Source organism: Scardinius erythrophthalmus, assembly GCF_964197995.2.
Source record: "Scardinius erythrophthalmus genome assembly, chromosome: 16".
NCBI classification, from domain to species: Eukaryota; Metazoa; Chordata; class Actinopteri; order Cypriniformes; family Leuciscidae; genus Scardinius; species Scardinius erythrophthalmus.
The window spans coordinates 25,563,179-25,577,991 of record NC_138236.1 but is presented as its reverse complement, the minus strand read 5'-3'; the positions used below and the strand labels follow the sequence as shown (position 1 = coordinate 25,577,991).

The window sequence follows — 14,813 nt, the reverse complement described above, 5'->3', positions numbered from 1 at the left end:
ATTCTGAGTAAAACCATGAGTAAAAAAAGAAGAAGCCAGCACTACAACAGCTACTCATACTGAGACATGAGATTAGTAGTGAGGTCAATGCTGAAATAACGTCCGATTCACACAGAATCCATGAAGCTCATCATCTTATCCTGAGCTCAGATTAATGAAGATGAAGATAAAGACTGGTAAGTGTAAAGAACGTTATGTCTGAAATCTGCCTCAATGTTTTTTGTGGACTATTTTACAAAAAATATATTCACTTTGTTTTATCTTAATTGGTCTCCCCAACTGTTGTTCACACATATGAGCTGTCAAATCGTTGGTTTTATTCAGAACTGATACCACTAAGAGTGAAGAGTCATGTCTTTCTTGTAGACATGCCACTATAGCACACGTGCACACACACAAGTGCAGTTAAGTGTTTACAGTAAAAGGAGGGCTTACCACAACATCACTACAACCACCAAGATATTGTGAAATCTGCTCATGCAGATAACATCACCTCCTGACTGGCAAGCGACCTTAAAGAACTCTAGTCTTTAAGTAAAAGAGTTTTCCCCCTTATGAGTGAGACCCCTCCTCAATGCTGTCATATTAGATCAATTTGGTTTTCTATTCTGTGAAAAATGTTATTGTGGAGGTGTGGCAGTGTGCTTTGTATTTCAGTACTTTCCTCTCAATGTTTTCACACTTTCCCTTATAAGTGACATTTGATTGCAAATTGTGAAATAACTGATGTTCTTTTGAGTTAAGAAAATCCTGGCAGATGATGGAATATTTTCTTTTTGGATTTGCATTTGAAATTTTAGTAAACTGGTCATCTCTTGCAGAGAACCTGTGTTCTCCTTTATACTGCAAGTAGGAAATGTCTTAAAGGAGGCCTATTATGCAAATTCACTTTTACATGGTGTTTGAACATAACTGTGTGTCGGTAGTGTACACAAGCACCCTATAATGGTAAAAATCCACACACTTCTCTATTTTAAATCCCCATAAATCATAAGCAGCGTCTCAGAACAAGCCGTTTGCAGTTTATATGCAATGTGATGTCACAAATGCGGATGCCCCGCCCACGTCTGCTGATGGACTCCGCCTTATTAGCATAAACCCCGCCCTGAATGAGCTGTACACAGTCCGCCGTGTTTATCTCCTCGCCAGTGCATTTAACAGCAGCTTTCAAATAAGAAATCTATTCTAATTAAAGCTACTAAGTTATTCAGTCAAGAGCACTAAGTGATTTTCTGATTTTCTTTTGTTGTTTGATTCATATTAACAGCATATATAGCAGTAGTACTGTATATTACGCTGCTTTCATTTTAATACACAGATCTAATAAAGCCTACACATGCAATTTCTTTACTTGCTGTTTACGTTAACAGACATAACCGACTGTGTTTATGCGAACTGTGTGTGTTTTTGACATAACCTTGTGTGTATTAGACAGTTTAAGTGCAATATGACATGAAAGAGAACTTAGTTTAATACTCATGGGACGTGCCGCCAGCTCTCTGTGCGCGTGCTTCGGATGTGTACACTCAGAAAACCATATATCAGAAGTTTAGACTGATATGGCTTTTAAACGCATGCAGATAATACACTTTCATGATGATGAAGAACTGCAATGTCGTGAGAGCGTGACCACGATAGAGATGATAATTAAAACCAATCAGATGTTTTAGTTTTAGGCATCTGAGATTATGAGTATGATGCTCTCCAAGAAGGGGGTCTCCAATCAGAGACCACTTTGAGGAGATCTATTTCATCTTCTGTATATTACATGAGGTAAGGTTCTATAAGAAGGCTTCCGTAGTTGAATAAATGCAGTTGCAGGCAGTTTAATGACACCAAATATGAGATGAAGGTACAAACTCAGCAATCAGAGACAGAAAATTAACAAACAAAACAGGACTACACAGACAGCAAGTCTGGCGCAAACAGAAGGTCCTTCTGTGAGTCTAATGTAGATATACCCTGCCTCTTAGTCTATTTTATTAAGTACAGGTCTGTGGGAATTGGGAGCAGGTGATTAAGGCTGATGAAGATAATCTCTTGACAGGTATATCGGTAGGAGGACAGGTACATCTCTCTATGGAGAAAATTAATGGGATTTTTATTTACGGAATCCAACTGTTGCCCTCAATCAAAGGTAAGGCGTCTACAAGAGACTATGGCTGAATCCGAAATCGCTCCCTATACCCTCAAATAGAGTGTTATTTGAGGGGAGAGCCATTTGTAGTGGTGTCCGAAACCATAGTGGATGTTATTGAGTGCACTCATTCAATCCCACATTGCACCGCAATAACGTGTAGGACAACCGATGTACGCTCAACGCCTGTCCGAATTTGCTCACTCCTTTTCTTTCACTCCTTCAAGTGAACATTATTAGTGGACTAACGTAGGGAATAGTGAATGAGGGTTTAGGGGGCGATTGTAGATTCATTGGGTTAGAAATTATCCAAAATATTTTTTTGAGCAAGTACATAACCAGCCAGTGTTCAAAACTATCTGCTTGCCTTAGCTCGATTCAAAATGGTAAGCTTGTAATAATGTTTTTAATTCCAGTGGTACTGGTGGATTTCCGCGGGAAATTCGAGCAAGTTTGCGTTATTACGTCACGTATAATTTGCACGGTTTGACGTGATATGATAAGCGATCGTTAGATATAATCAGCCCGATTTACTGCAACGCTTTTTCCCCCTTACAAACAAAAGTGGATGTTACTTATTCAGACGACATTTTCCCGTGAAAATTCGAATGTTGGTCATACTTTCAAAAAGTAGAATCTGTGATTCCGAATGACAGGATCCACACCGGCGCGGTGACTGACAGCCGCACATTCTCCTCAAAACATTGGATTCATCCGCGCTGTGCCGTGCCGAGGCAAAACCATAGACTGTAAAAAATATGGACAAAGCGTCTGTGACGTCACCCATAGACTTTCTGAAGAACGGTTTTGAAGCCGTTTATGGGGGGGTATGGGCGGCGCCATCTTGAGATGGTCCTCAATGCAGTACAAAAGATCCGGGGGGGAGGAGTCGGATCCAGATCCAACTCCTCCCACCTTACATAACTAAACCTACCCAACTCCACCCCCTGATCCCTAGACCCACCCCTAAACCTACCAATCTCCACCCCTTATATGAGATCCGACTCCTCCCCCCGGATCTTTTGTACTGCATTGAGGTGCTACTGGCCATCTTGGGAAATCCTAACCCCGCCCACCTACTGGCCAATCCATATATGGGTAAAGGACGCAGCGCGCGTCACTCAGCTCGCTCTGCTACTCCGGTTATCTCTGTTTACTTTAGGCAACGAAATATGTTATAAAACACCATACTGACTCTTTTCGTTTCATTTAAAGAAATCTTAAACATTATAGCCACACAAATGTGGTTCAGGCAACGCGTATTGATTATATTCACTGCATATAACATTTGCCTATTTATAACAAAACGAAATATAAAACACAAACCTGCCTCTTTTCGCTTTAAATATAATATACAAATATTAAACATTTTAATATGGTCCAGGCAATATGTGCATTTGTACTAAACAACAGATGTTGCAGTAAACAACATTACAGACCATCTTCATTGAAAAATTTAAAATGACAAAACTCAACCCATGGTCTCTTTTTGTTAAATTTCAGTTTAATCAATATTAGCTATTATAAAAGTATAAGTAAAAGGTACAAGAAGATATACAAATAACCCTCAGTCAAAACAATTGGCCAGGGAACAAATTATAGATTCACGAGACCAAAAATCGCCCGTTAGATATACACAAGACGAATTATATCTCATATTTAACCACTACAGAGATGCCAGAGTCAGCGGCAATTGTCAGAACGACTAGCCGAGGAAAGGCTGTTCCAGGCGGGGTACATGAGCGCCGAGCGCCCGGTCATCGCTGGATCTCACAACCTGCATAAAATTTTCATAAATCTTTATAAATAAACCACAGATTTGAGCTTTAAACAACTACATTCTCACCTGAAAAACTCTTAAAACTACATTTCATGATTCAAAAACAGTAGTATTATATGTCAACTGTGTTAAAAAATGGCGCTTCTTATGTTGTCATTCTCCTTGGTGCTGCCTTATCAGCTGTCTATCAAGCTGTCAATCAAAGTTAACCACGCCCTTATTTGTCATACATTTTATATCTAAATATGATCTAAAAAAAACGGAAAAAAATTCACCCCCCTCACAGTTGTCAGGCACTCGGAATCTATCGAAAAATACAATAAAAGTCCATGGGACCAACCTGTAAAAACTTGAATTTATGCTGTGAAAACGGACATTTTAACATGGGGGCTATGGACATTTGCTCCCTTTTGGGACCTTCCTCTAGCGGATTTTCGATGTATTGGAGTTTTTCGCACTTCCGGGTAGGCTTCATTTTTCAGATTAGAATGTTGCCGCTTGGGCAAAACCCACTAAAAGTTAATAATTCCGCGAATAACTGCAATTGCATATTACGAACAGAGATGGTGACAAAGAGGTAACACTATGGACTGCAGCTTTAAAGGGGTCATATAATGGCATTTTTGTACAAGCTAATATGATTTTTTAGGGTCTAAATTAAAAGTTTGTAATGTACTTTAATTAAAAAATTCTCATTAGTATTGTAAGAAAACACTAATTTTACCTGGTCAAAAACAGCTCTGTTTTCAGCACGCCGTTTAAGTGCATGTGTCTTTAAATGATAATGAGCTTTGCTCACCCCGCCCCTCTGTTCTGTGCGTACACCGTTTGTAACACAATAACACAATAACCATAACGCATTGTTTATTATAAACGTGGGATTATGAATTATATTGAGAACGTCGTACATAGAAAACATGCCGTAATGTACCGAGTGTTAACCTTAGCCGCATTCATCGTAAAGCGTGCAAGCGATTTGCAAAGATTAATATAAATATTAATATAAAGGTTAATAAAACGTTACACTCACTTCTTCTTCTGGAGGTTCAGCAGGAATAGTTGGTACCGATCCTTTTTTCAGGAGCAGCTTCTTAGCAAAACCAGCTTTATACTGACCCTCATCTGTAAAGCAGTCTGGTGTGTGAAATGATTCGTGCAAACATGAAAGCATTGACGTTGATCGTGGGGAATATTCCCTTCGAAAACAAAACTCAGCCACTGCGTCTTCAGCGGTTCGGATTTAGGAACATCAAAATGATGCTGTGTTCCTTATTACACCCAAGAACAGAACACTACAATCGCTTAGTTTGATTTGAGAGAGGGGAAAACATATAAGAAGATAAAAAAAAAAACACTGGATGGATTTTTATCATTTTATGATGGTTGTGTACAGGCACTGCCAACACACATTTCAGTACAATCAACTTGTAAAAGTGCATGCACCATTATATAACTCCTTTAAGTTAGGCTGTTTGTCTAATATATGAATCCTGAGCCTAAATTCAATCTGTTCATCATATAAAGCGATCGAGCTCCATTTTTAACATGAGAATAATTGTTTAATCTGCCAGCAAACCCTGCGGGTGCAGTATTGGCCTTATTGGTCAAGCTAATGAAACAGCAGGATCTTGCCATTTGAGCCATGTGGTTATGCATTGCAAATTAAATATCAAAACTTAAAGAAGATAAAAAGCCATCTAAATTTAATACACAAGTAGCAGAACAAAGTTTTGTTTAGCTCTTTTTGTTAATTAGTCTTTGCAAAATCTGTGGGCAGTTTTTACAATCTCCATGGTTACACTGCAGGTCACAGGGGAAATGGAGACAGGATGTGGTTTCGGAGGTGAGGAAGTTATTTCTTTGCCTCAGCAGCTAAGCGCAACATTCTGTCTGCTATTATAAAAGAAAGTCTTTAACTTTTTCCTCAACCTAGAAGTGAACAGTGAAGAGCCTTATTAGCTCATATTCCACCTAGAGAAAAATAAATAAAGACAAAACTTGTAACAGGGAAAGCTATGAAAACATTTCCTCATTTGTTGTGCAATTCAAAAAAGCATGTGCATAAGCCATGTACTGTATGTATTTTTATGTGCAGTCTCTGCAGTGGTATGAGAATGTGCCATTACTTGAAGGGATAGTTTGCTCATAAATGAGAATTCTGTCATCATTTACTCACACTCAGGTCAAACTCATAACTTTCTTCCCTACATGGAACACAAAAGGAGACATTTTGAAGAACTACTCCTATTTGCATGCATTGACAATAAATGGTGACTGAAGATGTCTAGCCTAAAGAGGGCCTCATAACCACCATAAAATATGATAAAAGCATTCCATGACTAGTTTTCTGAAGCCCTATTGTGACTTCATGAGAGTAGAAAGGCACATCATACACAATGATATGTGCTCCAAAATTGGCTCAAAATATCAGACATGTCTGATATCCTCCAACTGGATGGAACAGTCTGAAGCTCATCATTTTTATGCCCATCATACACTATGCAATTCTTTTGTGAAATCTACTCTGACTGGCCAAAATCTGCAGGCTGGCTCCAACTTTCGGCAGCTGGAGTTAACGCATCCAGCCTAACCAGGGTAAAAGTCACAGTGTATTCCAGCAAATTATAGCGATGTCTGACTCATTTGTGTCAGATCTTATCAATGAATCGGTTGATCCTATTTACAAAACCATTTTGAAAGATTCAATCTGACCTGGTTTTCAAGTTCAAATCACTTACTCAGTAATCCGGATGCAAGTTGCAACATACCAAAACATTCCTAAAAATGTAAAAAAAAAAAAAAAAATAGGAAGAAAGTCATAACATTAGGCTGTTTCATTTTTGGGCAACTTAAGTTGTCTTTAACTCTTGTAGCACAGAGAGTTTGATAGAAAAATGTATTAGGCTATAAGATAAAGTGTATTCTCCAACACTCAACAAAAGACATCAACATAGGGTTACACTTTTTGTTATTCATTGTTAGGGCTCGTTCACACAGAATGTGTTATTGAAAAACGCAAGATGTGGGCAGTGAAATTGGGAAAAACGCAAGGTCTCAAGATGGGTTTTTTAAAAGTTTAACTAAAACTAGCTACATTTTTTAGAATGCCGTGTCTGCGCGAGACGCTGCACAAAAATCGCAAAACGCGAGCGCAACGGTTCACGTCCGTCTGGCGCATGTTTAGAAAAACAATGGAACAGTAGCGCATTGGAATGAAAAAACGGGTTATGTGTGAACAGCACCTTACAGTGTAATTATAGGCCTATATTTAAGGAGTACTAGGCTAATATTAATTTACAACATGTAGGCTACTTACAATATAGGGTTAGGGTAGGGTTAGGGTTAGTTGCATGATGTAGGCTAATTATGCATAATTTACTTTTATTACTATGGTAAGTAGCCTACATGTAACATAACAAGGACACTGTAAAATAAACTGTAACCCAACATAGCAATCCTTGCTTTAATACTTTAATACGTTTAGCACATTTTGTGTTCTGCAGTGTGGCGCCATCACTGTGTAAAGAGTCAAGACTGTGCCTTCCTCACTGTTGTAATAGAAGCTTCACTTAGAGTAGGGCTAACATACTTTCGGTTTCATCCCGCCGCTCGAATTCCTTCTTGAGAACACAATAGGCACGCGAGGAGGAGCGGACTATCGTGACGCATAACATTTCCAGTTAACGACTGCCCTTCCTTCTCCGAGGAAATGGACGGTAGTGATACTTTACAATTCTCACGTTTTTAACACGCTTTTCTGTAGTTATTTGCTACAGTAAGGATGACACAAACGTTTTTGGGAGGATAATAAAGGAAAACATTGCTATCGCCATGAGTAGAGAGGTAAGTTCACGCGCTGTTCTCAGTAAAATCTTTTAATCTCTGGCAATCTTTAGTATGACACTTTCAAGTGCAAGTGTGGGCGTCGAGACTGTGCCTTAGGGTTAAAACGGGGGAAAATGTTTAGTAGTCTACATGTCTGTGGGGGTCTCATCTGCCATTAACAATGACATCTGTATTTGATACTGTGTGTGGTTTATATCTGATTGTAAGTTTCTCATGTAACGTTGGGCATTATTTCGCAACAGGTTAGGCTACTGTAGGCTAATGATACTCTGCTTGATATAGGCCAACAAGGAAATAAGAGTTCATATAACTCTTGCATTGTCTTGACTATGTAATGTTATGAAATGAATAATTCGGTAATTATTTACTGTTGTTACCTGGACTTAATTATTCCCCCTTCTTTCATCCTCCGACCTGTCCGGACAGTGAGTTTGGTGAAGTAAGAAGCTGCTTTAGCGCCCTCTACAGCGGCCATGAGGAAATGTCAGCTGTGTATTTTATTGCTGGTAAGACAGGATTTGCAAAGCAATTTACTCTGCAGTAAGCCGTCATTTTCAAAAGTGCCCAGGTTATCGTCTAAAATAAAGCTGTAAAATGTTGTTTTGGTAAATTTTTCATCATAGTTGTCTATCATTAAGGGTTGTTTTGATTGGTTAAATATTTGGTTACTTTATCTATGGAATGGGGCACAACGTTCAGGTTCCGTAATTTATTTTTCATGATGATGTATAAACCTTTTAAGACATACATGAGATTTTTCAAGTGATGATATTTGGTTCTGTAGAAGCCATGAGATTTTTTTTATTTTTATGTTAACCTTAATGTCAAGGTTTTAATGTCAAACCTTACCCATAATTTTGAAGAAATATCAACCCATCAGAGAAGTCACTTTATATTGTATATATAGTTCATTCCTCCAAAATATATATATATTTTTTTCATATTTTTTTTTATGTTTTTTCTAATGCTCTAATGCAACAAACATCATTGTGATAACAATGTTGTATCTACATTTTTGAATCAGTTATTATGTATTCGGGCATGCTGTTAGTATTAAAATGTGTAGGCAGTAGACTGTCCAAACAGCCATTCAGTCATCTTAATTATTTATTCTCATAATAAAGACACAATCTGACCAGATGATGAGTGAAAAAGGAGCTATTTGAAATTGTGTGAGATATTACTTCTGGTTTTTGAAATGAAAGGTCAAGCAAAGCACATTTCATTGTGGGATACAGTATTGTGTGCACTCTACACATAATATTAATTGCATGTCATTCTCCATACATTTTCACCCAAATGATATTGTGTTCCCCACAGATTCTAGTCAGCCAATCATATACAATATCACATTCTGCAATTAGTGGAGCCAAGACAAGTTGTCTTGAAAATGAATTCCAGGCTAAGAAGGGAAATTTCTGCTGTGATAAATGTCATCCAGGTAAAGCAAAATTCAATGCTTTAGTTTATAGATGTGAAATGTGTCAATGGAATTGCTCTTTTTGTCTAGTTTATGTCCTTTCATTTTTTTTTTTTAAGAACATTAATCATATAATGGAGCAAAGCTGTTCGCATTTAAAACGTGTTATTTGGATAATGTAGCAGCGGGGTGTGTTTTCCACAGAAATCTTTTGTTCAGCTTCCACTGACGTTTTCTTTCTCTCCTTCTTTTCACTCGTGTTTCCTACTTAAGGGTATAAGTTGAAAGCGGAATGCCCTGAAGCGAATAAAAGGTCAGAGTGTGTGAAATGTGAAAATGGAACCTACCTGGAGAAATCAAACTACTTTAAAAACTGCTTCAGATGCCAGACTTGCAAAAAACGTGAATGCCATTTACTCAACCTCATATCGTTACAAATCTGGATGACTTTCTATCTTCTGCGGAACACACAAGATATTTTGAAAAATGTTTTAACAGGTTTTGTCCATGCAATAATTGTCAATGGGGTACAACACGACATTGGACTCCACTGACTTTAATTGTATTGAAAAAAAAACAAAAAAACATTTTTATTATTGTTATATTGTTTTGTGTTGCACAGAAGAAAGAAAGTTATAAATGTATGGATGAACATGAGGGATCTTTGCCATGTTTTCATATGTCTTTCATCTGTCACTTATCCACAGCCAATTCCAAGGAGATATCGCCATGTAAACACGATACCAATAGGAAATGTGGGTGTAAGGATGGATATTACAAGAAGAAATTAGACGACACTGAATGGGAATGTTCTCCCTGTAAGAAATGTGGTTCTGGACAGTTTAAAACTGGGGAATGTAAGTTCCTCAAGCTTAATTAAGCTTCATAAATGAAATAAAGTTATATATTAATCTTATATTTACATTGTAGGATACCATTGGTTAATGTTTCCATTTTTGTCAGGTAATCATGAACAGAATACAAACTGTACGTGCAAAGAAAATCATTACCCTGCTGAGGATAAGAACTCCTGTAAGCCATGCACTGAGTAAGTCACCCTTAAGTACCCGTCAGCCCTGCTGGCGCTTGTTTAAGTTATCACATTTTATGTTAGAGTGTATTCTCTGCATGTCGTAGCTGCTCTTCACAAACACTGAAGTGTATTGAATTAGCCGGTGAAGCTTATTTTAGTGGCTAATTAACAGATCAATTAAGGGAACTGAGTAACATAATAATCAACATGTTTAGTAAAGTTTTCTCTATGCCCTATAGATGTGGGGAATGGTGTAAACACTTGTGTGAAACCACCACACCAATCTCTTTTAAATCCATCCATCCAACAAGTCCTTCAGGTGAGTACTACCGATCAACATCCATTCAAAATGTGTGTCCATCAGAAACCATGAGTCGGTTGTTGATGTCTGTTAGCTTTCCTCATATTGTGGATGCCTAACAGGCTACTCTTGGCAAGCTATGAATTTAGAGTGTAGCGATAAAGAGAATCAGGACAGAAATCTCTGAAAAACATGAGTAATTTTGGGAAGTCCCGTTTAGTAAGCAAGTTCTTTTGAATTTGCCCTGCCATGACTAAGCAAAGTGTATCTGCGGTCCAAAAACAACATGCCTTCAGACAAGAGTTGAATTTAATTGTGTGTTTCTCTTTCAGGCACATTACCTCAAATACTGGTTCCCGTTTGTGCGTGTATCACGGTTGTAGCATTGGGAGTGTTTATGTTATATGAAGGCATCAGGCTTCAGAGGAAGAGGAATCGTGCATTGTCAACGCAGTCGTCATCAGCTGCTCCCGAAGATCAGGTAAAATTCTTCATTAACCTATGACACGAAGACACCACATCATTCATCTCCTCAGTGTGAATGATTCACGTTTGATGCTAAACGCATAATTACTGTAGTGCTGTTTTCACAGAAGATGATTCAGTTTTCCTTTTGGACACTTAACCAAAATAATTTCCCATAATAAAAATAATGACGTATAATAATGCTGAACTGGTTCTGCTCACCAAGGCTTATTTTACTGTATTATTTAAAATACAGAAAAACAGTAATATTGAGAAATGTTATAACACTTTAAAATAGCTTGTAAGTTTAAAAATTTATAAAAGAACTCCAGTCTTCGGTGTCACATGATCCTTCAGAAATCAAGAAACATTTCTTATTATTATCAATGCTGAAAACAGTTGTGCCGCTTAACATTTTTGTGGAAACCGTAATACATTTTCTCCTTTAATACATTCTCTGTTTTGATCAATTCAATGCATCTTTGCAAAATAAAAGTATTCATTTCTTTAAAATATGTTTTCTTATACTTATAGAACTTTTTCAGCCCAAGACCCCTTGCTGAATGGATAGAGCAGGGCTCAGAATATTTACCCAAGATTACATTTGAATCTTACCTCAATAAATATCTAGTTCAGTCATGAAACTCTAGAGAGCGCAGGCATGTAATCTGCAAGCAGTGAGCACATACCGATTGACCTCTGCTGATCCTGCAGCCAATGAGATTGCTTGCTTAACATTTCAATAGTCTGGTTCAGTGTTTGCCGTAGGGTCCTGTAATGATGCTCTGAAACCCTCCACCTCCCCCAGCTCCGCCTGCCTAGATTTATGCAGCAGCTTACCTTACATGCTCTCAGCAACTTAACTCTAGCTTTGGTTGAAATTAAAGGAGAACTCCGGTCAATTTTAACATTGAGCTCATTTTTTTGTAAATTTGGAGTGCTGTCAGTACAGAGAACAACGACAAAAATCGGTGTTGCCTACACCATGTTATCCTCTTTTTTAAATTTTCACCCTGTTGACTTCAATGGGGCAAGTTTTAAACCAGCTTTTAGCCTCTTAACATCCTTGATGTGTCATTACAAGTGCCCAGCTAATGTGAGTGATTCCTTCAGAGTGAACACGATGAATCTGACTGCAGTAGATGTGAAAGATATGAATAAAAATGATGTTTATTCAGCCAGCGCACATACCTGTATTTTCTTCCTGTTTTCGGTCGAAGTCCATAGTAATCAATTGTCGAGTTCACGCGTGTGATCATAGGTAACTAAACCTATGCGCCCGAACTCGACAATTGATTACTATGGACTTCGACAGAAAACAGGATGTAAATACAGGTATGTGCGCTGGCATTTTTTCAATTTGTTTATTGAAGACCCCCGTTGTAAAAAAATCATCGCCAATGTCAGTTTCTCGCGTATGTCAGAAGATAGAACCACGAAGAGTTGGATACGACTGAAATTATTGTTTTATGCATGTTATTAAATAATTATGTTTATTTTATGTTTTCCACAGACATTTATTATCACTGTGCCACCAGACAAAATAAATGAGAGTGTTCCTTTTATAAATCAGCCATGCGAACCAGAACAGCACAGAAAACTCCCAGACTGCGTCCCAAGAGAGATCAAAAGTATGTCTGTGTGTATTTGTTTCTACACTCAAATCCCTGGAGGCTTGAGTAATGAAGGTTAAAGATTATTCATGTCTGTTGTCTTTCTCTCCCCCATTTCTTCTAGTTCACGAGTTCTTCTATTTTGTGCTGGACGAGGTCCCTATCGGACGATTTAAAGAACTTGCACGTCGGCTTGGTGTTTCTGAGCAGAACATTGACAGGGCAGAACAAGACCACCGGAACTGCAAGGATGCCCACTATCAGATGCTGAAGGTTTGGAGTGACAGTGGCAGCGGAGGAGGGAACAATGTTTTGCCATATCACCGCATCCAGATGTTCACGGACACATTAAAGGACATGTGTTTGGTTAACTGTGCAGATAACATCGAGAACAGGTTCCTTTCGCAGGACACGAGCTCTTCATCGTGAGGCCATCGAAGGAAAATGGAGAACAGGGCATTAATAGAGATCTTAACCTTCCACTAAATTCCAGTGGATTCCTTTGAGAGTGGAAGTGCATCTACAGTTGTATTACAGTTTAACACCATGTCATATTTCCAGGTGTCTCAAGATTTCACACTAAAATGTTACGTGAATTTTGTATATATTTCATCAAAGCTTTTTCTAGTGCTGTCAAAGTTTATATGCCGTATCTGAACAAGGGTGGTGGGGTGGCTGGGGTTTGGGTTGTAATTTTGTACAGATTTAACGGAGATGACATAATCATGGACATCCTCTCTCAGTTCTCCTTTTAATTGCACAAAACTCACAAAAACATGTCCAGGTCACATTTCACCATATAACACTACTGTTCAAAAGTTGGAGATCAGTAAGGTTATTTTTACTTTTTGAAAGAAGATTGTTATGTTCACTAAGGCTGCATTTATTCGATCAAATTACAGTAAAAATGTGACCTGATCATGTTCTTGATATGTTTTGTGAGATTGAGGCAAAAAAAAAAAAAAATGCTGAAACTGTATAGATTTATTTTTAGTATTTTTGAAACAAAAGCTCGCTTTAATTGCATTTGTATTGCCATGGTTTCTGTATCACATGGGCTTTTAATATGGTGATGGCATTAAAGTTGTGCATGTGCAAATATAAAGCTGATTTGACCACAGATGATTTGTATTATCAAGATTTGTTAGCTGAATATGCTAATGAGTCAATTTAGCATTGTCTGGTTTTCAGTGTTTAAACGTTTTTTTAAATGTTCTATCCACTCCAGCTGAAATGTTTTTTGTTATTACACATATATTTGGCTCATGTCCCCAAGACAGCTGTTTTTCTATTCATTTTTTATGAAACTTGAAAGCAGGTTCGAACAACCAATCTTTTCATCTCCTTTTCATCATTACAACAGCGGACATGGGTTTTTACTTCCCATTGTCTTTCTTTAGAAATATGTAATGTAATATACAAGCCAACTTCTGTGCATTCATATCTCATTAGCCGATAACGTATATATAGATGTCCCCAAAAACTACTTAAACATTCGCAAAAAATGAAAGCGATTTTTTTTATTAGATCACACAGATATCATGCACTTTTTCACTTTTTTAATAATTCCTGTATGATTTACCCATATATGGTGCCTTTATGTGCAAAGACAGATTATTATGATATGTAAAATTATATATATATCATCTACAACAAATAAAGTGTTTATATTTTGAATGTGTAATTTGCTTTTCATTCATAGTGATTCCCATTTTTAGATACAAATGTTTGTTAGGGGCCTCTCTTGAGAAACCTATAGCACAAGCTTTGATTAAAGGGCTTGCCTAGTGTTTTATTAGCAGACCCTTAACCACTAGACAAGCGCCACCCAGCCGTGTCCTCCTTTGATGAAGGTGCTTGTGTAATTATGCCTGTAAGATCTTGCGCAATGTTGCTTTTCTGCATTCTTATCCAAATGAATTAGTTCCTGTCTGATATTTCTCAGGCCCTCAACCCTGTTCTTTATTTTTAATCAGCTGAGCTGCATGTTTTCACTGGTTGACTACACAATTTGTACTGTGGACATATCTTTAAATATGATAAAATGGCAAAAATCTAATAAATTCACACTTGAAGACCAAACCTGAGCCAAATCTGCCTAAACATCACTGCACCATCATGCTGATGGGTTTTTCTTGGGCTACCAATCAAAACCTTCCAGGCATATTCATTTCCTGATAGACACTAAATAGCATCTTTCTTCCTTATTGTGTGAGCA

The 14,813-nt window shown here is 37.7% G+C and overlaps 1 protein-coding gene across 1 annotated transcript; it reads left to right on the top strand.

Moving 5' to 3' along the window:
- Positions 1 to 7,467: 7,467 nt before the first annotated feature.
- Positions 7,468 to 14,674, top strand: tnfrsf1a (tumor necrosis factor receptor superfamily, member 1a). Its single transcript, XM_081387870.1, has 10 exons — positions 7,468 to 7,760; positions 8,190 to 8,269; positions 9,084 to 9,204; positions 9,457 to 9,585; positions 9,891 to 10,040; positions 10,147 to 10,231; positions 10,456 to 10,535; positions 10,850 to 10,998; positions 12,496 to 12,613; positions 12,720 to 14,674. Exons 2-10 carry the CDS (start codon positions 8,237 to 8,239, stop codon positions 13,022 to 13,024), a joined length of 1,170 nt encoding a protein of 389 aa, XP_081243996.1. The 5' UTR covers positions 7,468 to 7,760; positions 8,190 to 8,236; the 3' UTR covers positions 13,025 to 14,674.
- The last annotated feature ends 139 nt before the right edge of the window (positions 14,675 to 14,813 follow it).